This window comes from Chlorocebus sabaeus, chromosome 13, assembly GCF_047675955.1.
Source record: "Chlorocebus sabaeus isolate Y175 chromosome 13, mChlSab1.0.hap1, whole genome shotgun sequence".
NCBI classification, from domain to species: Eukaryota; Metazoa; Chordata; class Mammalia; order Primates; family Cercopithecidae; genus Chlorocebus; species Chlorocebus sabaeus.
The window spans coordinates 54,472,212-54,493,232 of record NC_132916.1 but is presented as its reverse complement, the minus strand read 5'-3'; the positions used below and the strand labels follow the sequence as shown (position 1 = coordinate 54,493,232).

Genomic DNA, 21,021 nt, shown 5'->3' with positions numbered 1-21,021 from the left:
GCGCAGTGGCTCACATCTGTAATCCCAGCACTTTGGGAGGCCGAGGCAGCAGATCACGAGGTCCGGAGATTGAGACCATCCTGGTTAACATGGTGAAACTCCATCTCCACTGAAAATACAAAAAATTAGCTGGGTGTGGTGGCACGCGCCTGTAATCCCAGCTACTAGGGAGGCTGAGCCAGGTGAATCCCTTGAACCCGGGAGGCGGAGCTTGCAGTGAGCCGAGATCCCGCCACTGCACTCCAGCCTGGGTGACAGAGAGACCCCATCTCAAAAAACAAACAAACAGACAAAAAAAAATAACATTTATTGAGGGCTTATGACTTATTAATCATTATTCTAAGAGCTTTATATTTGCATTTTTCATCTTGTGTAATCCTCGTAAATTATGAGATTCAAAGCAAAGAGCTATTGAGTAATTCATCAAAGATCATAAACCTAGCAAATAGGGAAGCCGAGATTTAAATTCAAGCAGTGCCCCATGTTCCTAATCACCACATTCTGCTGCTCTTTTCTGGAGGAACAGAAAACACCATGGTGTGCTCTTGCTGTGCTGGGCTTCAACTACTTACTCATTTATTCCTTGGGTCTGCATCAGAGACAGAACTAATCTTCAGAGCTACATTAAGAGCTCAGATGGCCTTGCATGCAGAACAATGGCAAAAAGCCAAGTGTTAAAGTTGCATGGGAGGAAAAAAACCCCTAAGAGAGTTTAGTTGCATCAACTTTCTACCTCCAAAGTTTTAGGGTCTCTCATTGGTTTATGTACCTTAAACTATAACTAAGACAGTACTAAACAGAAAAAAGGTTGGCAACCTCTTTGTATACTGCTGATTTATCCAAGGTGGAACTGACTTACTGCATCTTGGTTATGTGGGAAGAAGAAAGAAAAAATATAAAACTCTAAATAAATACTTGGAAAGTCTAAGTTGTAGCTCTTTTACATTTCCTACATATTAAAACTGTAGTTTTGGTCAAAGCTGGTATAGAAAGTGAGTCAAGAAGAAGCCGTTCAAGCCTATGAACACCTCTACAGAGCACTCACCTCTGAACCCTTAAGAAAAAGACTCCAGGGTATCTAGGGAGAGGTATAAAGTCATGACACTGGGACAAACTGAGTCCTACCACTGCTTCTCACTCCTGGCTGATCTCAGGCCAGAGGAAGGTCACTGCTGCTCTGCCAGTATCTTCTCAAAGGTTAGATAGACATGGACACCTCTGATCATTTTCACAATAACCAAATGAGACACTTTGAAATGATTAAGACACATGCATACGCACAATTCAGAACAGAAGATTACTAGTAACACGGAATGCTCAGGATTTTCCTGAAAAGAAGGAAATCCACTGGGAAATGAGTGGAAGGGTATTTCTTTACCTCTTAAAGATATGTTTCAAGCCTTAGGTTACACTCAAAGTCAAGGTTTATAAGAGACCAGCAGGAAGGGAGAAGGGCTCTTTGATCCCTTTTTGATCTTTCTGATCTTTTTGATCGAGACCATCCCGGCTAACACAGTGAAACCCCGTCTCTACTAAAAAAACCACACACACACACACACACACACACACACACACACACACACAAAATAGCCAGCTGTGGTAGCACATGCCTGTAGTACCAGCTACTCGGGAGGCTGAGGCAGGAGAATCACTTTAAGTCAGGAGGGGGAGGTTGCAGTGAGCCAAGATTGCACCACTGCACTCCAGCCTGGGTGACAGAGCGAGACTCCATCTCAAAAAAACAAAAAAAAGAGTAAATATGCAAACACAGTTCTGTGTATACATTTTATGACCTTTTAAAGGAACACATCTTGTACAACTTAAGTAATTTAAATTAGAACATTCTACTATATGAAACTGAGGTGTATGCATGCATGTGTGTGAATTCACATAGGCAAAAATGCTTTCCTGGAAACACATAAGGACAAACCATTAAAATATTAATAGAGATAACTGTAGTTCACTCTAAACTTAAAAACAAGCAGGTATTAATGTATAATTTGGATAATTCAAAATAAAAATAATTTTAAAAAGCATGAAGATTTTAATTTCTGAAAAGAACAATAAAGAGAGGCTGCGTGTTTAGAAAGAATGGAAACGTGGTGGTGGCCTACAGGGCAGGTCAGTGGATGGAGAAATCTGTCAAGTACCAGGGGGTGAAGGAAGCAGCTGCTTAGGAAGCCCAGTGATTAGAATCCTTCTTTTCAGACAGATCAGAGATGACGCAGGAATTTGCCCTTAGAGAAAACAGATTAGAGAAAGGGTATCTTTTTTGTTATGGGGCAAAGAGTAGCATCAGCAGATGCCCAATAAACCAGTCTCACAATTTGGCAGTTTTGTTTATTCATTTTTGCATTTTTTAATAGTAGCAAAATATACATAACATAAAATTTACCATTTAATGGTATTATGTATATTCATATTGTTGTGTATTTGGTATTTTCACATGCAATTTTGTATTTTAAAAATGTGTCAAAAAGCTATTTTTTTCTCTTTGACTGAATTATAAACACCCAGGAAAGGAGATAGATGGCTTGATTCTTTGCCTCACATTAAGAAGTCGGTGTCACCATAGCAAAGGCTTGGTATCAACCCAAATGTCCATCAGTGACAGACTGGATTAAGAAAATGTGGCACATATACACCATGGAATACTATGCAGCCATAAAAAAGGATGAGTTTGTGTCCTTTGTAGGGACATGGATGCAGCTGGAAACCATCGTTCTCAGCAAACTATCGCAAGAACAGAAAACCAAACACCGCATGTTCTCACTCATAGGTGGGAAATGAACAATGAGATCACTTGGACTCTGGAAGGGGAACATCACACACCAGGGCCAATTATGGGGAGGGGGGAGGGGGAAGGGGGAAGGGATTGCATTGGGAGTTATACCTGATGTAAATTACAAGTTGATGGGTGCTGACGAGTTGATGGGTGCAGCACACCAACATGGCACAAGTATACATATGTAACAAACCTGCACGTTTTGCACATGTACCATAGAACTTAAAGTACTAAAAAAAAAAAAAAAAAAAAAAAAAAAAGGTCAGTGGTAACGCCTTACACCACTCCTTCCAGGGTACATAACCAGGAACCTGCTATTGTTCACTGGTTCATTGTTAATTAATCAGATCTCTGATCATGACCAAAAATGGTGGTACAGAAAGACAGACTGATAAACTGGGAATTCTAAAGGGATCCTCACACCATGTTAGATGGTGATAGTGGCAAAGAAGCAACTATGGCAATCACTGGCCACTATTATTTTGTAAGCCACAGGACAGACAAAGGAAGGTGGAATACAAAAAAATTTTCCAAGCAGCACTACTTTTGGGGTCATGAAACCATTAATATCTTGCTTTCTTTGTTTTTTTTTTTTTTTTTGAAACACTATCTTGTTCTGTTGCCCAGTCTGGAGTGCAATGGCATAATCATAGCTGACTGCAGCCTCGAACTCCTGGGCTCAAGCAATCCTCCTACCTCAGTCTCACAATTAGCAGGGTCACCTGGATGACTTTTAAAATTTTTTATAGAGACAGGGTCTCACTATGTTACCCAGGCTGGTCTTGAACTCCTGGGCTCAAGTGATCCTCCCACCTGAGCCTCCCAAAGTGCTGGGATTACAGGCGTGAGCCATAGGTGTCCAGCCAATACTTTGCTTTAACCCTTCATGATTTATGTCAATGCTATTTCACCTTCAAAATAGTACTGGAAATTAGTCAAGACAGAGGCTTTCCTCCCTTTAATATATGAGAAAACTCCGGGAGTGGATAGGACTTGACTTGCCTATTACAGGAATGACTGGTCCTCCTGAGTGAGTAAATGATCAGACACTCTAAGTGAGACACTGTATCAAGGAACTGGAGACAAACTTAAAAATGAAACCAGTTGTTCCAATAGAATTTGAATCTTTCCAATCTTGCAGCTTACATGCTGCAGGCTACATTCAAAAACAGATCCTAGTAAACCCAGGACTCAGCCTCTCTCCGTGGTAAAGGCAGTCTTCATTACTCCTGTAAGTGTCCACTAAGCAATCGCCCTACTGTGCAGGGATACTTTGTTTGATGACCCTGTCTTTTCATACCAGAAGTGGCCATGGCACCTTAAGTAGTGATGTACTCAGAAATACGCTGTCTTGATTATGAAGAAGCCACAGAATCTGTTGTTCTTTTTTGTTTGTTTGTTTTTTCGAGACGGAGTCTCGCTCTGTTGCCCAGGCTGGAGGGCAGTGGTGTGATCTCGGCTCACTGCAAGCTCCACCTCCTGGGTTCACGCCATTCTCCTGTCTCAGCCTCCTGAGTAGCTGGGACTACAGGTGCCCGCCACCACACCGGCTAATATTTTGCATTTTTAGTAGAGACGGGTTTCACAGTGTTAGCCTGGATGGTCTCGATCTCCTGACCTGGTGACCTGCCCGCCTCGGCCTCCCAAAGTGCTGGAATTACAGGTGTGAGCCACCGCACCTGGCCAGTCAGGTATATTTTCAACAGTCTCCAAGAAAACATTGCTATAGGAAACAAAACATCTAATATTAGCTCTTTGATTACCTGATTTCAGGGGATGAAGAGCTTTCATTTGCATCTGTCCTTTTATTTCTTGGAAATGATGGACTAGTCGGAGGCATCTCACCACTTAAGCGGTCTGGAAAAATACGGTCTTTATTCAAATTGATTTCTGAATAGGGACAGTTGGCAGCACTAACAGATTAAAAGAAAAAAGAAAAGAAGAAGAACATTGAACATTTCCATTAGGCCATACTTCTTCCAATTAAAATGACAGGCTACAGAATATAAAATTCTAACATTTAACTGAATATGTTAAATTGCTATATTTTATAATCATACATACAGCATATTTTATCTTTAAAACATAACAAATATATACAAACAGGAAATGGGTTTTTACACTAGACTTTAAGAAAGAATCTGTTGCAATCTTCAGAACTGAGCAAGGGTCACTGAAGGACTCCCTCTGTGCGTATCTCTGGAAACAATCAGCCCCCAGAAAGAAACGCTTAAGACATCATTCAAGACAGAGGTGGGAGAGAGACAGACTGATTGGTTAATGGAGCAGATTTGCTTCTGCTTCCTAAGGGGATCCTCCAGGCCCAGGGCAGTCACACGCTATTTAATTTCCTTTTTTAATAGTTACTACACTCCAAAGGACGGACGTTTCCTCATGGGCTGTTCCTGTGTTCAGGTCTGGACCTATGCCTGATGTTCTAGAAAATACATTGATCAATTTGTAGCTAATCTTGTTCCTAACACGAAAAAGGACCAGAGGCCAACTTGGATAATGATGCATCGAGCTCATTTCCCTTCCATTTGTGACTACCAGTTGGTCTCTCAGGTCTCATTTGGTGATGATTCCTGAAAGGAAATCGAGGTCACTCATTGTTAACTCATCATTAGTTAGTATATTCCTGTGCCCAGGGCCTCAGCATTCCAGTCTCTGAAACAACTGGGCAACTGCTGTCTCTCAGACCCCAATATACATGGGCCTCTCCAAATAACTGCCTATCGTGCCTCTCTGCTTTTGGGAAGCATTCTTAAATCTGGAAATGGTTTGGGCCTTAGGTAAATTACATCAGAATCTTCTATGTTCTTTTCTTCTGTGTAGAAGACAGTGAGAATGTTGATAATCACCCAGCGAAAATTTTTAAACAGTGTCTAGCTACCCTGCACCAAGAGGATCTGAGACACCCTCCTAGGAAAAGGAGGGAAGAGTTTAAAAGGGCTGCCAGCCAGGTGATTCTGATAATGGCCTACAAGATTTATCACAGATATCTGATAAGCAAAAATTCTAACTTTAGTTTCTTTAAATACTGCTCATCTACACTGGTATCTATGCAAAAGAAGAAAGTAAATAACATGTGATCATGTGCTGACATAAATTTATATAATGTCAGCTTAACATCAACAAAAAAAAAACCAGTGACATTTACGGAGCACTTATGATACATCAAGCACTGTGCTAAGTGCTTTACATGCAATATTTTACTTTATCTTGCCAACATCCTAGAAAAAGGCATTTCATACAACAAATTAAAGCTTATAACAGTTAAATAACTTCAGTCTTCATTTCATTCATTTTTTCACCAAGCACTTATCGTGTATCTATTACGTGCTAATTACCTTTCCAGGCACTGGAAACTCAGTGGACAATAAAAAGACAAGAAACCAGCTCTCTGGTTTCATGGAGCTGATATTCCAGGGGGAGATCAGCAATACACAATTATACACATAAATTAGATAACTTCATATGGTAATACATGCCATGAAAAAGAAATACCATGATATAAAAGAGGGTGTGAGGATGCTATGATGGAGTGGTGAGGAACGTCCTCCTTGGAGCAAAACACCCGAGCAGAGCTATAATGGTCAGGAAGAAGGACCTGTACGGAAATAATGTGGGGAAGAATGTTCCAGGGGATGGGAGGAGCAGTGCCAACAGGAAAAGCTTGACTTGTTTGAGGGAAAGGACCAGGTTGGCTAGAGTGTGGTGGGGACGAGATGAACTAGGAGAAGCAGGCAGGCAAATATTATGTAGCGCCTAGCAGGCCAGTCAGGACTTTATATTTTTAGCAAACGTTGTATCTGAAGGTGATGGAAGATCTTTAAATAAGAGAATGACAAGGTTTGATTTACAATTTTAAGAATTACTCAGGATGCCTTTGGGAGAGAAGATTTTAAAGGCAGAGAAGATTTCAAGGGATGGAACTGGAGCAAGAAAAGTTACTTAAAAGTTATTTTTCTCTTTTTGGAGAGAGGATTTTGAAAGCAGAGAAGATTTCGATGGGACTAAATTGAAGACAGAAAAGTTGTTCAACAGGTAAATATATGATGTAACTTGGATTTGTGTGGTTGAGATGGGGCAAAAATGAAGAGGACAGTCATGGTATCCTTTGTCATCCCAAGAAGACCTGTGGATGGATGGGAGATGGATGGGAGATGGGAAGCAATGGAAAGGAAGAGTTCAGGAATGGCCATTTGGTTTTTGGCTTGAAGAACTGGGTGGTAACAGAGGTACCTTTTTTTTTTTTTTTTTTTTTCCTGAGATGGAATGACTAAGGAGAAGACGATTTGAGGGTAACATCAGAAACTGTGGAATTTGTTTATTAGACATCTAAGCAGAGATGTTACTTGCCCAAGGTCACATAGCAATGAAGTAGCTCAGCAAAATGAACACACTATTTCACGCATCACCTTGAGCATGGGGAGATGGTAGTACTTCATTTTATTCATTTAGTAATAATGTGAAGGAAAATCCATTCCCAACTATGATGTCTCTTTTGAACACCAGCCCTTTATATGTTTCACGGGATCCTAATTCAGAGTTCATGAATGCAGGTGACCAAAACCAATTCTGCCTAACTTGAGCAGAAAACACTCACTGGAAGGGCACTTGACAGCTCAACAGGAAGGCCAGAAAAATCAGGCTTGGGTAGGGAGCAGGGTACAAGCAACACACTCCCTCAAAACGATTTGCACAGGAGGAGGCTGCTGCTGGGCATGTGGCCCTCACGCCACCGCTCTCAGCCCCCCTGCCCTTTCCAGGCCCTGGTCTAGTCCTCAGTTCCATAGAGGCTGCAATCGCAAGGTCTGACCTGTCTTCACCTCATTTCTCAAGATGGAAAGCCGGATGGCAGCATCTGATTGGTGGGTGTGGGACTCCTGCCCACAGTGAAACTGCTAACGGCCTGAGAAAGGGAAGTCTGGGTCCCCTGTGGCTCCCTAGTAAGAGGTGTCAGACCTAACACTCATCTTGTCCTCAAGGAAAATACAAATTTTCACTAAACATTTCCACTCAGATGCCTTAGGGTCACCTCACAATAAACATGTTTAAAACGAACTTTATCATCTTTAACGAATCATGCCCCTCCACCCAAAAATGATTAAAAATTCACTCTCCTAAAAGATAAAAAACACAACCAGCTCCTCCTGCTGTTCTGACTCTGTTTCTGACAAGATAAATTTATTAACCCAACCTCAGGTCTTCACCATCTTTGACTCTACTCTATTATTTGTTCCTTATATTGTGTGTTTTTGTTGCAAATTTATCTACTTAAGCTTTATGACAGTAAAAAAAAAATAACAATTCAAAGACAACTTTTTAGTTTCTTTAAATAAACCATACGCAGTTATTCCTAGAATATCATGAGCAGCATTTCATTCATTGTTAAACACTTGGCCTTATAATTATTAAATAATTGTAGAAAGACTTGCAGGATTCTTAGATGGTCTAGGTCCCCAATTTAGCACGAATTACAGTTACAGTGTAGACAATTTATATCCTAAGCCCTAGGAGGGCAGCATCTTCACCTATTTGTTGAATAAATGAAAGAATCTCTCTCGAAATCACCATATGTAAACTTAGAAAGCTCAAGAGAGAGTAAGACTGCTGGCCAGAATGAGACTTACCATTTAAATATCTTTTTTTTTTCCTTTTTTTTTTAAAATAGATTGCTAGGACCAGAGAGTAATTTCAATTTCAAAACCTCAACCTAAAGCAGGGAAAAACATTCACAGCCCTCACAGCAGTGATTTACTAATGATCTACCAAGGGTAGCCTATCAGCTATCGATTTTATGTTAATCCCCTTTCTTTGAACCCTGAGAAGAGTCAAAAGGGTCAAGAAACCTCCCATTTTCACACCTACTCTGGGGTAGAGAGGAAAGCAGCTGGCTCCTGAAGTGGGAGGTGATGACGAAATGAAAAGTCACAAAATGCAAAAGGAGCTCAGGTGACCGGACATGCATGGAGGGGGGCATCAGGGAGCCTCATTCTGATCCTGCTCTGCTGCTTCATCCTCCACTCAATAATGAGCAAGCACAGGCTCCGAGATTCTGTTTCATCTGTAAAATGAGGATGATAGTAACAAAACTGACCTCGGGTTAAGTGCATTACCCAGACCAAATGTTTACATTACCTATTTAATTCTCACAATCCTAAGAAGTAGTTCCTTTGGTGCTTAAAAAGGAATGCTGTTCAGTGTCATTCAATCGGTTCTTGATGGAATTACATCAGGAATTGTGGCTGTCTCTTAACTAGTGTATTATATGGGTGAATAGTACCCTCACACATTGAAGAATTTCCTTATTCCTAACCCATGACAATGAACTTGATCTGAGAGTACCATCTTCTAGCAAGATGCTACTGCCTGCTGTCTGTACTCATAGAGCTAACATGGATTGTGTGCTTACTATGTGTCAGGCACTGTTCCAAAATTAACTTCTTTACTTATCACACTATTCTTTTTAAGCAGATACTACTGTCACCAATTATTTTATAAATGAGGACACTGGCACAAAGAAGTTAAGTATCGGCTCAAGGTCACAGAGCTTTGTAAAATAATCTTATCTGATGGCTTTAACCACAAAAGCCAACCTATAGAACATGGATCAAGTATTTCACTATTTTATCTACCCCCATTAACAAGCTCTTTGTATAAGAATTAGAGTAAAATTCACAAGTAATCATGTTTTTGAGGAGTTGGAACGACTCCTGTGTCATTTCAAAGAACACAAGTGACATATGTGATCTGCATCGTTAGAAATGTTGCTTTTTCTCTTCCATGTTTGTTCTGTTATGTACAGATACAAAGTTGTTAACTTCTAAAACTGCATATGAACTTTAAAAAACTCACCAGTGCAAATTAAACATCTATGGAAAAAGTTGGTTCTCACTAGGCTTATAGACTTCTAATTTCTCACATACTAAGTTTCTAGGGACAAAACTTTAAGAAGGTGTGGCTTACCACATAACGTGTATATATTCTGTCATGGTTAGACACGTGCACATGTATACATACAGCTCTTTACTATTATGCAACTCCTCAGCAAGCAGAAGGATAGAGTCCCATAGGATGATACTGTTCTCTACTGTAAGTACTTTATTGAGGTGCATCCTACACTATTAGCACATTATTTCACATATCAGCTAAATATGCAAATACTTGCCTCACTGGCTCCTCTAAGGAGAATCATTTTCACACTCTGTCCTGACAAAAAACAGTTACAAAAAAAAAAAAAAATTCCACAAGGCGGGCTCTATCAGGACACTGTGCATTGCATGAATGCCCAGCAATTAAGAGCAGGGACTTAAGTGCGTTACAGGCCTGAGCTGAATCCTGGTTCCACCAATGTACAATCTCAGGCACTTACTTAAGCATTTCAATTCTCTGTCTCCTCATCTGTAAAACAAGAACTAGAAAAGTGCCGAATGTTCACAGGGTTCCTGTGACGACCAAATAAGATCACACAGGTTAAGTCCTTGAAGCAGTAACTGGAACATAGGAAGTCATCAATGAATCCCACCTATTATTATTATTTAAAAAGAAGAGTGACATTTAACCCCTATTGTGTAAAAAGAACATCAGCAAAAAGTAAACAGCAATAAAAACTCCATAACACACTTCGTTATGAATGCTCTGCTTCCCTCATAAAAAGCTGATGCTTCTCTCTGAGCGCCACTCCACTCTTGCCTCTATGAGAATCTGTTTATACCAGACTGGCCTCTTTAGAAGGAGGGACCCTCTCCTCTATACAGCCCCTCACCTAACCCAGCAGGTGACACAAAGGTTTGTTCATGGATAGATGCATGCTGAATTAATATGATGTTTACAGCTTGCAGGGGCATACCAAGAGTTACTACTGTTTAAAACATTCCATGGACTTCATTAATATCCTTTATATGTTGCTGAAAACATTGTTTCCTCTTTTCTTGTTTCATTTCTCCAAGACCAAATCTTACATAGAAAAGATTCAGTTCTGAAGGCACTCGATATGTAAAATGTCTACTTTTTTTTTTTTTTTTTTTGAGATGGAATTTCGCTCTTGTTGCCCAGGCTGGAGTGCCGTGGCACGATCTCAGCTCACCACAAACTCCGCTTCCTGGGTTCAAGTGATTCTCCTGCCTCAGCCTCCCGAGTAGCTGGGATTACAGGCGCCCGCCACCATGTCCGGCTAATTTTGTACTTTTAGTAGAGATGAGTTTCTCCATGTTGGTCAGGCTGATCTCGAACTCTTGACCTCAGGTGATCCACCTGCCTCAGCCTCCCAAAGTGCTGGGATCACAGGCGTGAGCCACTGCGCCCAGCCGGATGTCTACTTTTATATAACTTTATTTCCTTTAACATCTTCCCATTCCTTACCCTCTCTCGGTAGGCCAAATAAATGAAGTGACAAAGGGTGTTTCTGTGACACAACCAATATTAATGTTCCCTTGCTAGAGAGTTGGAATTAAGCAATTTGGCTCCTGAATATCCCTAAAGATGAGAAAACCACACCCACACCCAACCCTTTCACTGATCATTTATATTTCACCATTTTAAAAAACGTTAAATTATCAAGCTTCATTGTTTAGACACGTTTTAACACTTCTTAGATCAAATTCAAACACTGTAATCTTCAGAGAAGGTAACAACAAACACTAGTCAAAACAATGTCTCTTGCTTATGTGTTCGTTAAATTGATTATTTTTGCTAAAAGAGCAACTTTCTTTGTCATCTATGCGAAGAGTGCATGTTTTGATACATGCAGTTTCTCAGCAAATTAATCCAAAGAGAATTTTCTCATTATGTTTTCCAAAACACAGCATTCTTAGTAAGAACAAAAATAAGAGCCAGTGAAATGAACCTTTCAAAGAATATCCATAATGCAGCAAGCTCCTCCACAAGTCTACTAATGAAATGGAAAACAGGCTGTGCCAATTAAGGATTAATATCCTGCCAGAAAACGAGCTTTGAGTGTTGTAAATAAGACAGCATAGTGAGGGAGTCTAAGAAAACCTAGTTCGAAGACTGAGGAGAAGGGATGTTAGCACTTGGGCAGAAACGGGGACCTCCAGGAGTTCCGTGAATTGCATCCCTTGGTCCAGGGGCTTGAGTCAACCAACAACTCTGCCCAAGGCACAAAATCTGCTAGTTATGCTCTCTATATGTGACAAGAAAATGAATACAGGTTCTTTATCAATGCTTTCCTTTAAGCCATCAGGTGTACTTCTGCCTCTCCTTCCAAGAAAATTAGTCATTCTCTCTTATGATTCCAATTCCACTGGAAAGGGCTCCTTACCACGTTTCTCTATAAAGTCTTCCACTAATCCTCTTAACAAGCACAACACTGCATCTGTGAAGAAATGCTCTAAATATAACGACTGAAACTTGGTGAAATGGGTGTGGCCCAGCTGAGGAACCCTCAGAGGTCCACCTGCACACTTGGGGAAAGGCAGTCCTGATGAATGGCTGGGCCATCAAGGAGGGGACACAACTGTCACCATGGACCTTGCTGTGAAAGGCAAACCTCTCCACTCAAATGTAAAGCAGCCCTAAGGAGACCACGGACACTGCCGTAAGGTGTGAATTCCTTCCAGAAGACCAAAAAAAGTTTTGTTTAATCTTCAATTGCACCTCAACAACATATTGTTAGTATTGACTCATTTAAAATTTTTCTTTGTTCTTTTTCTTCACAACTTGAGCAAGTTCTCTTTGCTCCAATCAACACTTTGTACAGCAGAGAGGGATGTGTGCCAAAGTTCTGATATTTTGTATGTTGTGTTTTAATTAAATTATGTACAGGTTTTATAGCTCTATCAGCCTGTGAATTCTTTGAAGGTTGGGTCTGTGACTAATTTATGGAGTAGTGTCTTGAGAGGCCATTAGAGGGGAGTGGTCCAGAGCACAGACCCCTGAGCAACACTGGGTTCCCTTCTCCCCAGCTGTGAAGTAAAGCCAGTTACCAACCTCCCCAGTACCTCCGGTGGCCTCACCAAAACATGGGGGGAAAACCAGTTCTTACATCACAGGGCCGTTATGAAGGGTATCCAAGATATGTAAAGCAATTAGAGCAATATCCGGCACAGAATAAATAAATGCTCAATAAATCTTAGTTCTTGTTGAAAAAAATGCTGCTCGAAAATATTTACTGAATGAGTTTCTAAACATATTGCTGCAGTTTGAATACCTCCTCCAAAACTCATGTTGAAATCTGACTGCCACTGTGACAATACTGAGGTGGATCAGGCTCTGCCCTCCTGGATGAATAAATGACATTATCGCAGAAGTGGGTTCGTTATCATGGGAGCGGTTGTTATATAAGGAAGTTTGGCCCTCTCTGGCTCTCTCACACATCATCTCTTGCCCCTCTACCTTCTGCAGTAAGAAAGCCCTCGTCATATGCTGGCCCCTGGATCTCAGACTTCCCAGCCTCCAGAAAGTGAGAAATAAATTTCTTTTCTTTACAAATTACCCAGCCTACGGTATTCTGTTATAGCAACACAAAACAACTAAAATAATATTGGAAATTTAGTATGTTCATGAATTATTTCTGGCATCTAGATTTACATAATAGCTGAAGATCCAGCTGCCTTCACTAGGCAATATTTAATAACTTCTAAGATATATCATATAACTTTTGGTTTGCAGTTAGACAAGCAACAAAAAGGATTTGCAAATGGAATCATCATCCTGTCTATGCTCAGACTTCTCACTCTGGAACATATTGAACCTCATAAAACAGCAAGGAGAATGTTGAAAAAGGAAGCTAAGAAGGATTCAAGGTCGCAGAGATGAAAAAAAGAGAAAACTATATCCAGATGAAAATAATCACACCAATTTTGCAATTCCTATTAACGTTTGGAGGAACAGGTACAGTAATCTTCAAAATTTTTAAAGACCTAGATTCACAACTAGATAAACAAGGAATCATTTTTCTTACTGGACAATCCAATTACTAAGTAGTTAGAACATTTTACCAACAAATTATTATTTTAAAATATACCTAAATAGGTGATACGTTTATTCCTTAAAAATGCCAGTTGAATGACAGGAATTTCTTAGTATTTCAGTAATTTTTTTTTTAAGAGACAGGATCTTGCTATGTCATCCAGGCTGACCTCGAACTCCTGGACTCAAGTGATCCTTCCACCTTAGCCTCCAAAGTAGCTGTACTTCAGTAATATTTTTAACTCTCTACAAAGATCCCCAAATCACCAAATACATCACATTTCAAATGTATAAATTTGGTTTCTTTTTAAAGTTACTTAGGGATAAGATAAAAATATTTAAAAAATGTGTTTCGGACCAATGCACTCTCATGTTTGACTATTTATATTGTGCCTTTTGTGATCTTTGCTGCTAATCTACAATAATCTCAGCTCTCATTATTCAAATTATTGAGTCACCCAATCAGATAATATTCTACCAAATGATATCAACAGAGTCTCAGCTCTTCTCATTATTAATGATCAATGCAAAATAACTATTGCAGAAATTAAGTATCTGTAAAACTAGTCAGATTGCCAAGAAAAGTCAAAAGGCTAGAGTAAATCCATTTTAAACCGTGAATGGATTTTCTTCCAGAAAGATTTTACTATAGATATTGCCTTCATTTTTACATGATCACCATGGTAACCACATTTCTTATGGATCTGAATTTAAAATTAGTTCACATCAATTTGGTATACATGAAATTCATTATATATACATGTATATGGAACAGGTACCCTATATTTGACCACGTCAGTGACAGCTACCACATACCTGTGAGGGCCCAGATGTCTTGCTCTCTTAAAATGGCCAATCCCTTTACATCCCGGGGTTGAGCATCCACCGTGTTCTGAAGCTTCCATTAATTCTAGGGGGCCTATGAAAGAGCAAAGAAAAGAAAGAAGGGGCAAAATATTAAGCAAAAATCTGTTAAGAGTCAAATGTCTGGGATCAGAATAAGGAAGAAAAAGACTCCCTAAAAATCCAATTTTGGAATCAACATACAACATATATAAACAGAAAAAGCAGATCCTATAAAAATGAAAAATATTTTAAAAGACACTACGTTTAAAGGTTTTTCCTTATGACTGTTCACACTAATTACCTTTCTTCAACAACGAAATGGTAAACTCTGATCTAACAATCTTTCAAAACACCATAAAGTCCAGAGATATCTAAATATGAATTAACAAGAAGAGTCAAACACCTTTTATTAAGTAAATAACATAATTAAAGCATGACTACTCACATACCGTGAACACTTCAAGTGCTACAGAAGAATCCAGAATGACAGTTCCAGATCCCTCCATGCTCTTCCTTCTACGTTGCAGAGACCCTCCCTCATTCTGACCACTGAGGTTAGTGTGGGCTCTCCTGGAAATTGTTCTAAGCATTCAGACATATTCGGTTTTGTTTGACTTTGCCACATAAAAGGCACAACATAGATGTTTTATTTTGCCACATAAAGGCCCAATATCCTTCTTTGGTTTTTAACTTCTTGTCTTACAAATTTTTCTGTTGCAATACTAACATTCTTTGTGACTACTGCATAGTTTCTACAGCACAGTGCACCACAATTTATTTAACTAATATTTTTCCCCAAGCTTTGCTATTCTAAACATGCTACACTGAATGCCATGTACATGTGCCCTTATGCAGGTTGTATGTAGCATCCAGAAGTCAAGTCACTGGATACAGGAAGTACACTAAATTTTTAAAAAACTTGATAATAATTTACTGTATTTCCTACATATTTTTTTCTATAATGTATACATTTTCCTCCAAAATTAAGGTCGTGGTGTGTTAAGTTCTCCATGTATCTTTTCTAAAATTTGAATTTAACTGAGATTTGTATTAAGATAATTATAGATTCACAAGCAGTTGTAAATAATAATACAGAAAGAGATCTCTTTTGCACTTTGCCCAGTTTCTCCCAATGCTAAAATTTACCAAAGCTATCATATAAAATTACTATCAGAATGCTAATATTGAAACAATAAATTTTGAAAGTCTCACAAATTGTCTTCCGAAAATTTAACATGAATTTTAAGAGGTGATATTTACTTCTAAATAAAACAGAATGTCTATACACGCTTTACTTTTTCAGGCATTATGTTTTTTTTAAATTTATATTTCTGTGACTATGGTAATTAAAATGTAGTAAAAGGAAAGGATTACATAGAGAAGAAACATCAGGAGAGAGAGGAAGAGAAAGAGAAGGGCTAAGGATGAAATCTTAAGAATGCTACTTATGGAAATGGAAACATTTATACAAGCTATTTGTGTCTCTTACTCAAAGGAGGCTGAAGGGGATGTCCTGTTTTTGAACACCAGCCTACAGGGTGAATATCAGGAGAATCCGCATCTATCCAGTAATCATAGCAATTATTCCAGCCATCAAAGTGAACCTGGATGACACAAGGACATTAACAGTACAAATTAAGTCACAAAAATTCCTGTAATCAAAGTTCTGCCCACAGCATAACCATTTTCATTTTAACATATATAGTAGGATTTAAAACCCAATAAATCAGTTCAATTATTCAAAATACTTCACTCATAATGTGAAAAAAAAAGACATCTTTGAATCACCTTCAATGTATTATATAACCAGTCATAAATGCTCTGCCAATAGTTCTACAGACATATTATATGTATTTCTCAACACCATGAGCAACATGAGAACAGGAACTGTTACAACATCTTCATATGATCAACATCAAGCACCCAATAAAAATGCAGAAGGAGTTAAAAATTCGGGTAAGGGAAGGAGGGAAGATGAGAGGGGAAAGTAGAGAGGAAAGAGAGGAAAGGAGGACATTTCAAGTAAGTGTCAAGCCTTCTGGATTTGTGTTGAAAAAGACTTAAAAAAAAAAAATGCAATGCCTGCTAAACACACATTCAGTTTACGAAATATCCCTCCACCCAGTGTGTTTTTAGACATCATTTTTTTCCTTGTGAATAATTACAGTTTTTCTCAAATATGTGTTCTATTATTGTTTTATTTTAAATTATTATGGATATATATTTATGAAGTACATGTGACATTTTGATATAGGCATATAATGTATAATGATCAAATCAGGGTAACTGGGGTATCCATCACCTCAAGCTTTTGTCATTTCTTTGTTTTATGAATATTCCAGTTCTACTAGTTACTTAAAAATATACAAATTATTGATAACTGTAGTCACCCTAATGTGCTACCAGATACTAGATCTTACTCATTCTATCTAACTGTATGTTTGTGCCCGTTAACCAGCCCCACTTTATGTCCTGCTCCCTGCTATGCTTTTCAGCCTCTGGCAACTCTTATTGTACTCTCTTGTCCTCATGAGTTCAATTATTTTTAGCTCCCACACATGAGTGAGAACATGCAATATTTGTCTTTCTGTGCCTGGCTTATTTCATTTAACATAATGTCCTCCAGGTTCACCCATGTTACTGCAAATGACAGTATTTCATTCTTTTTTATGGCTGAATAATATCCATTGTGTATATATACCACATCTCTTTATCCATTCCTTCAACTGGTGGATACTTAGGTTCCTTCCGTATCTTAGTGAGTGTGAAAAGATATGTCTTATTATAAAGCAGTCACTGCTTTACACTGGGTGAAAGGGCAGTTAGTCTTCTAGTGATGGTCACTAGGAATCGATTATGTTTCTTTTAGGTTATTATACATTTTTTACCTTTTAGGAAGAAGGGATATACTGAAATGCTTTAGATATTTTATTTTGAAATCAAGTTTGCTAGTTACATCCACTGATCACAGAGTATTAACAAAACAAGTCTGCCAGTTAGATTTCTTTTTTAAAGTCTACGAACCTCTTATTCCTTACAAGACAACAGATGCCAGATGGATAAAAAAGTCAAAACACTAAAAACTGAACAATACACATTTGAGAAGAATGTGTGAATGAACTTATTTGTAATCACAGAGTGGGTCAGCCTTTGTAAGCAAAACACCAAACTCAAAAGCAGTAAAAGACTGATCAATTTGATTACATGAAAATTTAAAGCTTCAGAATGGCAAGTATTATAAACTAAAATGAAAGACCCACAAGAAACTCCCCAAAATGCATCTGCAACACCTGTGTCAAGAACTGTTCCTCAATTTATAAAAATATGATGTAACAGCACAAAAAGATGAAAAACCCAATGGAAAGATGAAAAATCGATACAAATAGCTCATTATCTGAAACATAAATATAAATGCTTAGTAAAGATATGAAAAGACAATAAATTTGAGGCCAGGCTCAGTGGTTCATGCCTATAATCCCAGCACTTTGGGAGGCCAAGGAGGGAGGATCACTTGATCCCAGGAGATCGAGATCAGCCTGGGCAATTTGGCAAACCCCATCTCTCCAAAAAAAAAAAAAAAAAAGAAAAGAAAAGAAAAGAAAAGAAAAAGCTAAGTGTAGTCCCAGCTACTCAGTAAGCTGAGGTGGGAAGATCACCTGAGCCTGGGAGGTTGAGGCTACAGTGAGCCAAGGCCATACCACTGCACTCCAGCCTGGGTGACAGAGTGAGACCTTGTCTCAAAAAAAAAAAAAAGAAGACAGACAATCACTTTCACTTATAATTAAAAAACTAAAAATTAAAATCACAAGATGCAATTCTTCTCCTATTGGCCTGTCAAAAATGTTCACATTTTGGTCATTCCTACAGCTGATTAAGAATGAGAATAAATGGGTGTTCTCATAGACCAGTGACAGGAGTGTTAACTGCTGAGATATTTCTGGAAAGCTACTGGGCAATAACAGCTGAACATTTGAACGACATTAATTTTGACTTGATAATCTCAGTAACTCATTGTTTGTATTAGAAAACAACTAAAAGTTACCACAGTGCCCACCATCAGGAGACTGGTTAAGAAATCATGGTATATTCACGTAACGAAATAGAATGTAGTTAGTAAAAGTATATATATGTGCTTAAAATAATGTTCTTTGCAATGAATCTACTTTCTTAAGCTTAGAAATAAACTAATCTTAGAATCAAAATCTCACAGAAGATATGAAAAGACGTGTGTCAGCAAGATAAGAGAATAACCCAAGAAAAACAAAGTATGTGATCCAGGAAAATGAAATACAACCTAGTCTGTCAGTAAAGAGAAGTGTCAGGATGAAAGCTTTGTACCAGGCTTAGAGTATTTCCACCCAGAGTGGAATAGGTGGCTGCTGACTATGAGAAGGAATTCGAGAAAAAAAAAGAGTATTGATGTAAAAATTTTCTCCCATTCTGTAGGTTACCTGTTCACTCTGATGGTAGTTTCTTTTGCTGTGAAAAATGCTCATCATCACTGGTCATCAGAGAAATGCAAATCAAAACCACAATGAGATACCATCTCACGCCAGCTAGAATGGCGATCATTAAAAAGTCAGCAAACAACAGGTGCTGGAGAGGATGTGGAGAAATAGGAATGCTTTTACACTGTTAGTGGGAATGTAAACTGATTCAACCATTGTGGAAGACAGTGTGGCGATTCCTCAAGGATCTAGAACTAGAAATACCATTTGACCCAGCGATCCCATTACTGGATATACACCCAAAGGATTATAAATCATGCTACTCTAAAGACACATGCACATGTATGCTTATTGTGGCACTATTCACAATAGCTGAGACTTGGAACCAACCCAAATGTCCGTCAATGATAGACTGGATTAAGAAAATGTGGCACATATATACCATGGAATATTATGCATCCATAAAAAAGGATGAGTTCATGTCCTTTGCAGGGGCATGGATGAAGCTGGAAACCATAATTCTCGGCAAACTATCTCAAGAACAGAAAACCAAACACTGCATGTTCTCACTCACAGGTGGGAACTGAACAATGAGAACACTTAGACACAGGGCGGGGAACATCACACACTGGGGTCTGTCGTGGGGTTGGGGGGGCAGAGGGAGGGAGAGCATTAGGATAAATACCTAATGTAAATGACGAGTTAATGGGTGCCGCAAACCAGCATGGCACATGTATACCTATGTATCAAACCTGCACATTGTACACATGTACCCTAGAACTTAAAGTATAATAATAATAATAAAAAGATAGAGTATTGAAAATACACTGAGCTTTTGACTCAAAGGCATGTGAGATCCACTGTCACACTTGTAAAAATTTAAGAAGACAAAAAAACTAAATTATGAACAAATTACTGACTCCCAGAAAAACAGTCACAAGGAAAAGATTACTTTGCTCAACAGTGAATGAGAACCAAACTACGTAAAATAACTGCTGAAAAGGTAAGGGGAAGGGAAGAATAGCAAGATCTAAATCTCGAATTACCACAACATGAAGAAAATAAACCATATGTAAAGTTGATGAGCTGAGAAAGAGTAGAATATAGGTAATATTTTAGAAAATGACAGATAAAAAGGTCCTAAGCAAGAGCTAAAAGAGACGATCGTTTTTGCTTCTGGGGAGCCAGGCTGGGGAGTGGGAAGGAATGAGGCAGGAATAATCTTCTGTTACTAAAAACATAAATGAGAGCAAAACCATTCTGGGCCATTTTTCCTCAATGGCATCTGATCAAATATAGAACAATTTTAAATGTTTTCCTATAATAGCTCAAGGTGTGAAATATGTAATCTTAAAAGATGATTTTACTCAAGAGTTGATTTTATCCCTGAAAAACTTAAAATATTAAGCTACACTAATAACTTGGTCTACATTTTCCTCTTCTTCCTTCTTGAAAAAGAAAGATGAGCTTTCCTGCTCTCTAATCTCCCATTTATTAGATAAACTCCTACTCTTGCAAGCTTTTTATATTCTCAGAAGCTTCTGATGAATTCTGAAACTTAGTCACTGACCCCTGTATATAGGCCTTTTAAAGACCTCGTAGATACAAAGATATTTGTTCCGTGGTTCATCTTCAGCTACAAAATTAATTCCAGTAATTACCAAAATATAATTGGCAACTGTAGCCCTTACAGCCAGCTATTTCTGGGGTGTTAAGGACTGACCAGGATGTTGTATTAGAGAATCCAGCTAGAAGTAAGAGGTAGAATCTAGTCTACACTTTTCCTGTTAACTAACTGAACTACCCACTTTAGCATACTTGACCTCTCTGGGCCAAAAATTTCTCACATGTAAGAGACTTGATCTACATTTTTAATTATAAAAGTAATCTACATTCTGGAAACTAAACGATTAAAAAACCTAATCATTTATAGTTTCAGCACCCTGAAAGAAGTACTGTCATTACTTTGGTAGGATTCCTTCCAGAATTGCTTATATATGTATTCTT

At 38.6% G+C, this 21,021-nt stretch overlaps 1 protein-coding gene across 11 annotated transcripts in view; it reads right to left on the bottom strand.

Moving 5' to 3' along the window:
• The window catches only part of L3MBTL3 (L3MBTL histone methyl-lysine binding protein 3), a 121,573-nt gene that overhangs the window by 31,729 nt on the left and 68,823 nt on the right, over positions 1-21,021 (bottom strand). For all 11 annotated transcript variants that reach the window (XM_073022463.1, XM_008007081.3, XM_008007083.3 and 8 more), the window contains 3 exons: positions 16,056-16,170; positions 14,537-14,639; positions 4,549-4,698 (listed from right to left, as the gene is read on the bottom strand). In XM_073022463.1, the coding sequence (XP_072878564.1) occupies positions 4,549-4,698; positions 14,537-14,639; positions 16,056-16,170 (368 nt within the window). The remainder of the gene's footprint in view (positions 1-4,548; positions 4,699-14,536; positions 14,640-16,055; positions 16,171-21,021) is intronic.